Source organism: Muntiacus reevesi, chromosome 9 (assembly GCF_963930625.1).
Source record: "Muntiacus reevesi chromosome 9, mMunRee1.1, whole genome shotgun sequence".
Lineage (NCBI taxonomy): Eukaryota > Metazoa > Chordata > Mammalia > Artiodactyla > Cervidae > Muntiacus > Muntiacus reevesi.
The window spans coordinates 1,635,788-1,646,774 of record NC_089257.1 but is presented as its reverse complement, the minus strand read 5'-3'; the positions used below and the strand labels follow the sequence as shown (position 1 = coordinate 1,646,774).

At 39.6% G+C, this 10,987-nt stretch overlaps 1 protein-coding gene across 1 annotated transcript; it reads right to left on the bottom strand.

Annotated features, from left to right (window-relative positions):
* Window positions 1–263: 263 nt before the first annotated feature.
* LOC136175050 (olfactory receptor 5AN1-like) lies at window positions 264–1,202 on the bottom strand. The gene has a single exon (XM_065945361.1). It carries the CDS (start codon window positions 1,200–1,202, stop codon window positions 264–266), a length of 939 nt encoding a protein of 312 aa, XP_065801433.1.
* Between the last annotated feature and the right edge of the window lie 9,785 nt (window positions 1,203–10,987).

Below are 10,987 nucleotides of genomic sequence, written 5' to 3'. Positions count from 1 at the left end.
GAGTCCAATAATTGTTAATAGATTAATAAATGATGAGGCCACTCCACATGGAGATTAAAAACAATGGGTCTCTAGGACTTAAAGATATTGCATTTGTGTAGTGTGATTCAGTTGTTGGTCCATATTGGCACATTATCTGTGTCAAATTAAGTCTTGTGAAAGGCAGAATGGACTTTGTTGCTGTCCATTCATATAAATACTATTGAGGGTTAAGGTAGGTCATTCTAACAAGAAAAATCCATCAGAAATCTCAATCTGTGACCTCAGCAACACCCTCTCTTCTTTTGCAACCTTTTCAAAGCATCTTTGATTTCTTTGTTCCTCAGACTGTAAATCAAAGGATTCAACATGGGAATCACCACCGTGTAGAAGACCGATGCAAATCTGTCAAAGCTGGAGGAACCACCAGAGGTGGAACTCAAATAGACAAAGATACTTGAGGTATAAAAGAGAGTGACTGCTGTCAGGTGGGAAGCACAGGTGTTGAAAGCCTTGGACCTGCCGCTTGCTGTCGTGATCTTCATGACGGAGATGACAATGTAGACATAGGATATCATGATAACTAAGGCATTTATTATCCCAAAGATCATTGTTAATATGGCAGTCAAGAGTTGTACAGAGAACGTGTCAGTGCAGGACAAAACTAACAGCTGGGGCATGTCACAGAAGAAGTGGTTGATGACATTAGGCCCACAGAAGTGGAGCTGGAGCATTGCACACAATTGGGACATGGAGCCAGAGAGTCCAGCCAAGTAGGATCCCAGCACCATCCGACCGCAGAGAGCAGGCGACATGACTGAGGAATAGAGGAGTGGGTTACAAATGGCAGCATATCGGTCATAAGCCATGGCGGTCATGAGGCAAGACTCACTCAGCCCCATGGTGGAAAACACAAAGTACTGAACAACACAACCCACGTAAGTGATCATTTTCCGCTCCTGAAAGAAGTCGTAGAGCATCTTAGGGGCTGTGGAGGTCACATAGCAGATATCGATGAAGGACAGGTTACTGAGGAAGAAGTACATGGGGGTGTGGAGGTGGGAGTCCATTCTTATTAAGATGAGGAGGGACAGGTTCCATGTCAGGGTCAAAACGTATATCACCAGGAATAGGACAAAGAGTACTACTATGATTCTGGGAAAATCTGAGAATCCCAAGAGGATAAAATGCATGGTCTTTGTAATATTTCCTCCCTCGATCATTGGTTTGTACTCCTAAAATCAGAAAAGAGACAAGAGAATGCATCGCTGGCTCAGGTGACATGATAGCATCACTGTTCTCGTATATGCCGTGTTTTTCTTCCATTGAGCACTGGATAAAAGGAAATGCTCCACCGCCCTGGAGGAAAGATCTCAGCTTTTCATCTTGAATTGTCAGGAAGTACCTCCTCAGGGTTTCAGGTTCTCAGCTATCTCATGAGCTCTCATGATAATTAAAGGATATATTTTAAAATTTGAAAACTATTTTAAAAAGCAATACAAATCTTGTGATTATTATATATAAGGAAGAGATCATTGATTAAAATGCTGGGTTTTTCAAAGACCTCTAATAATGTATAACTGCTGCTTTATAATAATATAGCATAAGTGGTACGATGACAGGATAAATTTGAAGCAGCTCTTCTCCTAGATGATCATCTAGAGAGACTTTTTATATTTTCTTCTTTTATCCATAAGAAAGTTACTCCATTTATAATTACCTCTCAATCTTTTTACAAATATATTTATCAGAGTGGCTTCTAAATGGCCTAGAAAAATATATCATGATTTGTAATCTTGAGTTGTTAGAGAGATACAGCATGTATGACCAATTAAGCTATGTAGCAGGTGTTCTTGGGGAGGACATCATGTAAAATATCTCAAAAATAAGCTAGTACAACTCACTACTGGCCCCATTATTGGTCTAATTTTTTTGATACTTTTCTTCTTAGGAAAGAGCGTAGAACTGTGGTTAAGGGTTCAGACTTTAGAGTCTTAGTTCTGAGTGTCATAATCAAGATGGCAGTAAAGATCATTCCTAATTTCAGTTCCCCTCACTTAAAAAGTAACTAGTAACTACTCATAGGAAGGATACCAGTGTGAAAATCCTAAAACACAGAGACGGATGTGAAGCACCTCTCTGGACCACACTGACCAAGAAGGACCACACTAGGGGAGTAGAGAAGCTCCTCCCTGACAGCCGTGCCCTCCCCATTACCACTACTTCAACATCACGAAGAGCGAGCTCCTCTTGGTCTCTGGTTTTCCTGCCAAATTGGACAACCTAGAAAACATAGATAGATTTCTAGAAATATACAACTTAGGAAAACTGAATCAAGGAAAAACAGAAATGCTAAACAGGCCAATAACGACTAAGGAGATTGAATCAGTAATTAAAAACTTCCCAGCAAAGAAAAGCCCAGGACCAGAAGACTTCATGGTGAATTCTATCACACATTTAAAGAATAATTAATTCCAATCATTGTCAAAGTCTTCCAAAAAGTTGAAGAGCAAATACCATTTTCAAGCTCATTTTGCAAAGCCAATATTACTTTGATAACAAAGTGAGATAGGGAAATTACAAGAAAATAAAATCACAGGTCATTACCCTTGATAAATGGAAATTTTTAAACTCTCAACAAAATACTAGCAAATAAAATTCAGCAGCATATAGAAAGGACCATACACCATGATCTGGTAGGGTTCATTCTTGAGACGCAAGAATGGGTCGATCAATGTATGTGATACACTGCTTTAATAGAATGAAATGTAAAAATCACATAATGCTCTCAATAAATGCACAAAAAGCATTTGACAAATTCAACATCCAATCATGACAAAAATTCACAAGTCAAGTGTCGAAGGACTTCATCTCAACATAATAAAGGACATAGAAACATGCCTTCAGCTAACATATTCAGTGGTGAATGATTGAAAGTGTCTCTCATAAGATCAGGAATAAGACAAGTAACCAACCATTTCTACTCAACATAGTGCTAGAAATCCAGCCTGGGTCAATCAGGCACGAAAGATGAATAAATATATAAATATCAAGAGAATTGGAAATAATTGAAAGTGTCTCTGTTTATAGAAAACATGATTTTTAACACAGAAAATCCTAAAGACTCCACCCCAAAACTGTAAGATTTCATGAGCAAATGTAAGTTGCAGTATACAAAACCAACAGCCAGAAATCGGCTGCATTTCTATTACCTAGCAAAAATTATCTAAAAAAACAAATAAAGAAAACAATACCATTTACAGTAGCATCAAAAACAAAACGCTCAGGAATGAAATAACTGAGGAGCTGAAAGATCTACGAAGTGAACACTCACTATAAGACATTGACAAAAGAAACTGAAAAGACACAATAGAAAGATTTTCCATATTCATGGACTAAAGAAATGGATAAAGTTAAATTGTCCATAATGCCCAAAGCCATAGACAGATTCAATGCAATACCTATCAAGATTCCAATGACACTTTTCACAGAAATAGAAAAACAATCCTAAAATTGGCATGGCACCACAAGTGCCCTGAACAGACGAAGCAATCCTGAGAAACAGACTGAAGCTGGAGACATTATGCTTCCTGATTTCAAATTACATTGCAAATCTATAGTGGGTTTTTTGTGTGTGTGAGAATATATCAAACTAAAAAGCAAAAGATATAAACAAAAGGAAAAGACAACCCATGAACGGGGAAAATATATTTGCAGAAACATATCTAGTAAGGAATTCGCATTCAAAATACATAAAGAGCTCATGCTCACTAGAGAGTTATTTACAATTATTACAATAGCCAAAACATTGAAACAACTGAGATGTCCACTGAACGGTGAATGGATACGATGGCCATACTACTCTGAATGTGTCCGGTCTTGTCTGAAAGGTGAATGAATTAAAAAATTACATATATATATATATATATATATATATATATATATACATATATACATACCTATATTTATGAAATACTCAGACATGAAAAAGAAAATCTTGGCATTTCCAACAGCTTGGGGAGATCTTGAGGGCATTCTGCTGAGTGAGATCAGTCACACAGAGAAAAACAAATACTGTATTAGCTCCCTTTATGTGGAATCTAAAAATAAATCTCATTTTAAAAAATCAGATTGTGATTGACAGAGGCAGGAGTAGAAGAAGGAGGAACTGGTTAGAAATGATCAGAAGATATAAACTCGCAGTTAGAAGATAAGTTCTGGGGATACAATGTACAACCTGATGACATTAGTTAATAATACTGTATTGCATATTTGAAAGTTTCTAAGAAAATAGACCTTAAAAGACCTCATAATAAGACATGACATTACGTCTATGGAAGGTGATGAATGCTAACCATTTTACCATGGTAACCGTTTGGCAGTCCATGCATGTATCGAATCATTATGTTGTGTACCTTATCACTGGCGTTTGCTTGCTAAGTCGCATCTGACTCTGTGACCGCAGCACACCAAGCTCCTCTGTCCTTCACTTTCTCCCTGAGTCTGCTCAAACTCATGTTCATTGGCTCAGTGATGCCATCCAACTGTCGCATCCTCTGTCACCCTCTTTTCCTCTTGCCCTCAGGATTTCCCAGCATCAGGGTCTTTTCTAATCAGTCAGCTCTTTGCTTCAGGTAGCCAAAGTATTGGAGCTTCAACTTCAGCATCAGTCCTTCCAATGAATATTCAGGATTGATTTCCTTTAGGATGGACTGGTTTGATCTCCTTGCAGTCCAAGGGACTCCCAAGAGTCTTCTCCAACACCGCAATTAAAGTGTATCAATTCTTCAGTGCTCAGCCATCTTGATAGTCCAACAGTCACATCCATACATGACTACTGGAAAAACCATAGCTTTGACTATACAGACCTCTGTCAGCAAAGAGATGCCTCTGCTCTTTAACATCTGTCTAAGTTTGTTGTAGCTATTTTTCTGAGAAGCAACATCTTTTAAATTTGTGGCTGCAGCCACCATCCACAGTGATTTTGGAGCTCAAGAAAATAAAATCTGTCACTGTTTCCACTTTTTCACCATCTATTTGCCACGAAGTAATGGGAACTTGATGCTATGATCTTCGTTGTTTGGATGTTGAGTTTTAAGCCAGCATTTTCACTCTCCTCTTACACCCACATCAAGAGGCTCTTTAGTTTCTTTTTGCTTTCTGTCATTAGAGTGATATCATCTACATATCTGAGGTTGCTGTTATTTCCCCAGCAATCTTGATTTCAGCTTGTGATTCATCCAACCTGACATGTCACGTGATGTACTCTGCATATAAGTTAAATGAGCAGAATGACAATATGGAGCCTAGACGTAATCCTGACTCAATTTTGAACCAGTCTATAGCTTCATGTCTGGTTCTAACTGTTGCTTCTTGACCTGCATACGGGTTTCTCAGGATACAAGTAAGGTGGCCTGATGTTCTCACCTCTTTAAGAATTTTCCACAGGTTATTGTGATCCACACAGTCAAAGCCTTTAGCGCAGTCAATGAAGCAGATGTTTTTCTGGAATTCCCTTGCTTTTTCTATTCTTCAACAAATGTTGGCAATTTGATCTATGGTTCCTCTGCCTTTTCTAAACCCAGCTTGTACATCTGGAAGTTCTCGATTTACATGCAGCTGAAGCTTAGCTTGAAGGATTTTGAGCTTTACCCTGCTAGCATGTGAAATGAGTGTGGTTGTATGATAGTTTGGATGTTCTTTGGCATTGCCATTCTCTGGGATTGGAATGAAAACTGACCTTTTCCAGTCCTGTGGCCACTGCTGAGTTTTCCAAATCTACTGGTATATGTTGTGCAGCATTTCCACAACATCATCTTTTAGAATTATAAATAGCTCAGATGTAATTCCATCACCTCCTCTAGCTTTGCCCATAGTAATGCTTCCTAAGACCCAAATGACTTCACACTCCAGGATGTCTGGTTGTAGATGACTGACCATATCATCATGCTTAACTGGTCACTAAGAGTTTTCTGTACAGTTCTTCTGTGTATTTTTGTCACCTTTTCCTAATCTCTCTTTCTTCTGAAAAGTCCTTGCCATTTCTGTCCTTTATTGAGCCTATCTTGGCATGAAATGTTCCCTTGGTATCTGTAATTTTCTTGAAGGGATTGCTAATCTTTCCTATTCTACTGCTTCCTTCTATTTCTTTGCACTACTCACTGAGGAAGGCTATCTTATCTCTCCTTGCTCTTCTCTGGAACTCTACATTTACTTGGGTATACCCGTCCCTTTCTCCTTCACCTCTCACTCCTCTGCTATCTGTAAGGCCTCCACAGAAAACCATTTTGCCTTCTTGCATTTCTTTTTCTTTGGGATTGTTTTGGTCACTGACTCCTGTACAGTGTTATAAACCTCTGTCCATAGTTCTTCAGGCACTCTTGCTACCAGACCTAATCCGTTGAATCCATTTGTCACCTCCACTGTATAGCTATAAGGGAGTTGGTTTAGGTCATACCTGAGTGGCCTCATGGTTTTCCCTACTTTCTTCAGTTTAAGCCTGAATTTTGCAATAAAGAGCTGATGATCTGAGCCAGAGTCAGCTCCCAGTCTTGTTTTTGTGGACTGTGTGAAGTTTCTCCATCTCTAACTGCAAAGAATATAGTCCATCTGATTTCAGTATTGACCATCTGTTGATCTCTATGAGTAGAGTCATCTCGCAATGTTGGAAGAAGATGTTTGCTATTACCAGTATGTTTTCTTGACAAAACTCTGTTAGCCTTTGCCGTGCTTCATTTTATACTCCAAGGCCAAACTTGTCTGTTACTTCAGGTATCTCTTGCATTCCTACATTGAAATTCCAATCCCCTATGATGAAAAGGACATCTTTTCATTTAGTTCTAGAAGGTCTTGAAGTTCTTCATAGAACCATTCCAATTCAGCTTCTTTGGCATTAGTGGTTGGGGCATGGACTTGGATTACTGTGATGTTGAATGATTTACCTTGGAAAGGAACCAAGATCTTTCCTTTGTATTTGAGATTGTATTCAAGTGCTGCATTTCAGGTTCTTTTGTTGATTATGAGATTTACCCCATTTCTTGAAAGGGATTCTTGCCTAATGAATGAATATACCTAATGATATAATGGTCAAGTGAATTAATTTGCCCTTTACTATCCAGTTTAGTTCACTGATTCCTAAAGTGTCAGTGTCACCTCTACCATCTGCTTGACCACATCCAATTTACCTTGATTCATGGGCCTCACATTCCAGGTTCCTATGCAATATTTTTCTTTATAGCCCTGGAGTTTACTTTCACATCCAGACACAGCCACAACAGGGAGTTGTTTCCACTTTGGCCCAGGCTCTTCATTCTATATGGAACTATTTCTCTGCTCTTCCCACTAGCATATTGGACACCTACTGATCTGGAGAGTCCATCTAGCAGTGTCATATCTTCTTGCCTTTTCATACTGTTCATGGGGTTCTCACTGCAAGAATACTGAAGTGGTTTGCCATTCCCTTCTCCAGTGGACCACGTTTTGTCAGAACTCTCTGCCATGACCTGTCCATCTTGCATTGGCCCTACATGGCGTGTACTCATAGCTTCATTGAGTTACACAAGGCTGTGATCCATGTGATGTTTTTGGTTAGCTTTCTCTGCTTGTGGTTTTCAATCTGGAGGCTGTGGGAATTTAGTTCTTGCTTCTTCTGTCTGCCCTCTGATGGATGAGGATAAAAGGTTTGTGCAAACTTCCTGACGGGAGGGACTGGCCGTGGGGGAAACTAGGTCTTCCTCTGGGAGGCAGGGCTATGCTCTGTAAATCTTGAATCGAATTGTCTGCAGATGGCTGGGACTGTGCGCCCTCTCTGTCAGCTGTTTAGCCTGAGGCATCCCAGTCCTCGAGTTACAGGCTCTATGGTATGGCTAATGGAGACCTCCTCAAGAGGACTTATGCCAACACACCGTGCCTCCCAGGACTGCGGCTGCCAGGGCCCCTGTCCTCACAGCAGGACCCTGCTGACCGCGCCTCCACAGGAGACCCTCCGACACTCACAGGCAGATTTGTTCAGCCTCGTCAGGGGATCACTGGGGGTCCTGGTGCACACAGGTTTTGTTTGTGCACTGCAAGAGTCTCTGTTCCCCCAGTCATGTGGAAGATTTGCAATCAAACTTGGAAATTTTGTTATGCTACAAACTGCCTTCCCTTGTGCTAAAAGAGGAAGTTTATAAAAACAAAAAAGAAAGAAAGAAAGTAAATTTAGAAAAACATAATTGGAAAGGACCTTTAATTTCAAATATTTAGAACTCTTATAAACACTGATATTTCATTATTCTTATAGAAATGGGCACATGCCAAAAGGATAAATAGAACTTTAAGAATAAATTCAAATATGGTTAAGAATTTTAAAAGTGACAAAGTTATTTGATTTAAATTGATAGAAAAGTCTTTCCTAAGTATTCTGTGAGGTCTGGCTTATTTTAAGTAAAAAGCACTGGGGAAATGAATAGATACACCTTTGTATAATCTTGGGATGACAAACAGTTTTCTCAAATATAACAATAAATCAGAAACTTTTAGAGAAAAAATATGATACAACAGTTTGAAACTTGGTTATGGTTGAAAAATCCACTTATATAATTTTGAAATACACTATGAAATGAGAAACATAGTCAAAAAATATACAAAAAGACAACATAGTAAGACATTTAATATGAATAGAAAGAGTATGCCACTAAGAGATGTGCATACACATATAGTGATGATGAGTACACAAAATAATTCTAATATTTCTGGAAGAAAACAATTATATAATTGCTCTCTCTCAACTTCTCTCTCTCTTACACACACGCATACAATACGTGTTCCAATTACAAATGCCAAAAGTAATGAGTGACATCATTTTGATTTTCGTCTTTATACTTATCTGTTGGTTTTCAATTTTCTACAACTCCTATTTACAAGAACAACTTACTAAGATATGCAAATCTCTAATCCTTATTTGTTAGGATCAAGAGAGGAAGAGGGAAAATGACAGAGAGAAAATTACAGTAAGAGAAGGATGGAGAGTAGACTTTCAGACTTTCCTTTTATTAATACCTGCTGGCTGTGTGACCTCTGGCAAAGTATTAACATTTCCGTGCCTCAGTTGCCTCGTTTATAATGGGATTAATAATGCTTACCACCTCACAAGCCTGCTGCAGAGCCAGAATGACAGAAAGAGCTTACTAAAACCCTGTCCAAGTGTGATCTACTCAGGGCATGATCGTTTGGGAGAGTGGTGCAGGGCACAAAATCAGGGAGGAAAGGCAGGAACGTCGCTGGATGAAGAACAAGGTAAGAAAAGAAGACTCAGAGGGACGGTCATGTGCACCCTCCTGTGCGTGGAATGGGGGCGTCTCTGATATCTGCGTCACCTGCTCTAGAGTCTCCAGTCCCGCGGGGTCTCCGAGGACGATGCTGGAGATCTGCTTGACGCATTTCAAAAGACCAGTGGAGTCAGAAAGAGAAAAGCAAATATCGCATATTAACACATATGCATGGAATCTGCAAAGATGGATCTGATGAATTTGCAGGGCACTAATGGAGATGCAGGCATAGAGAATGAACTCACGGACACAGGCGAGGGGGGAAGGAAGGAGGGGTGAGGTGAATGGAGAGAGTAGCATGGAAGCAAAGACACCACCACGGGTAAAGAAGCCAGTGGGAATCTGCGGCATGAATCAGGGAACGCAAACCCAGGACCTGTAACAACCTAGAGGGGAGGGAAGGGGTGGAGGTGGGAGGGAGGTTCAAGAGGGAACTCACACAAGTATACCTGTGGCTAATTCACGTTGACGTATGGCAGAAACCAAAGCAACATTGTAAAGCAATTGTCCTTTAATTTAAAATAAATACTTTTTTAAAAGACCAATAGAATTGTACATGAGGACTTATTCGAATTAGTGAGCAACCAACTGGTTTTACTCTTCAGAAATTATGACTCAAAACTATATATCGAAATGTAAATCCAATTGTTCTTATACAAAAGCAGATCCTCAAGGGGATAAATTAAATTAAAAGAGTCTTTGCAAAAAAGAAGAAAAGAAAGAGAGATGGTAAACATAGACAACTACGTTTGATCATTCCTTATTCCCCTAAATTCAGGAAAATCTTACCTTAATACAGCATTCATTTACCTTTTCAGTCCAGTCTAGCCACTCAGTCGTTTCTGACTCTTTGCCACCCCATGGACTGCAGCACGCCAGGCTTCCCTGTCCATAACCAACTCCCGGAGCATTTAACTTTCACAGTGTGTTAAACTTTACAGACATGCCATTTGATTCTACATGATAATTTGCCCCCATTTTACAGGTGAAAAACCACAAGACAACAGAGTTCAAGACAATATCCTTTCAAAATTGCAGGACTAGAATTCAACATTCATCCCTCACTGCAGAGTAATATCTGAAATTTTAGGTTACAGATTACAAACCTTCCTCCACAAAGGTCCAACTGAAAGAATCACATAGCTATGGAGATAACACAGAATCCATTGTTCTTTATAAATCATGCCCTCTCACCTTGACACAGTACCCAGGAAGACAGAGTTCTTCAGAAAGGTTGAAACTGTGTTTTTCTTTTGCCAAGAAATTTTCCTATTGCACCTCAGGACAGAAAATTTGGGCCATGAAATTGGCTGTCCATGGGCAGTCAGAGAGATGCCCTCACTGGGGAGACTCGTAAATGTGTTTTTAAGGGCAGAAGTGAAAGGGAAAGACCACGAGGAGGTGAAAAATCTCCAGGTACTTTCTCTCTGGAGTCAAGGTTGTCATGGAGTTTTGTCCCTGCTAATTTCATGCACCACTTTGCCATGTCCCTTCAGGTTCAGTTCCCCCTCTTCTGCATATTTCCATGACGATCTCATAATTAAAGTTTTCCCTTTAACAAACTTGGATTCATGTGAGCTGGAAGATTCATGGTGATCATCTAGTCCAGTAACTTCAGTTTCCCAGCGGGGACCTGAGGCCAGTGGATCAAAGAGATTTGCCTAAGATTGCACAGATTGTATACCTATCTAAAATGAATG

Bases quoted from the DNA above. Each gene is read 5' to 3' on its own strand.
- LOC136175050 (XM_065945361.1), bottom strand. From the start codon at position 1,202: ATGATCGAGGGAGGAAATATTACAAAGACCATGCATTTTATCCTCTTG.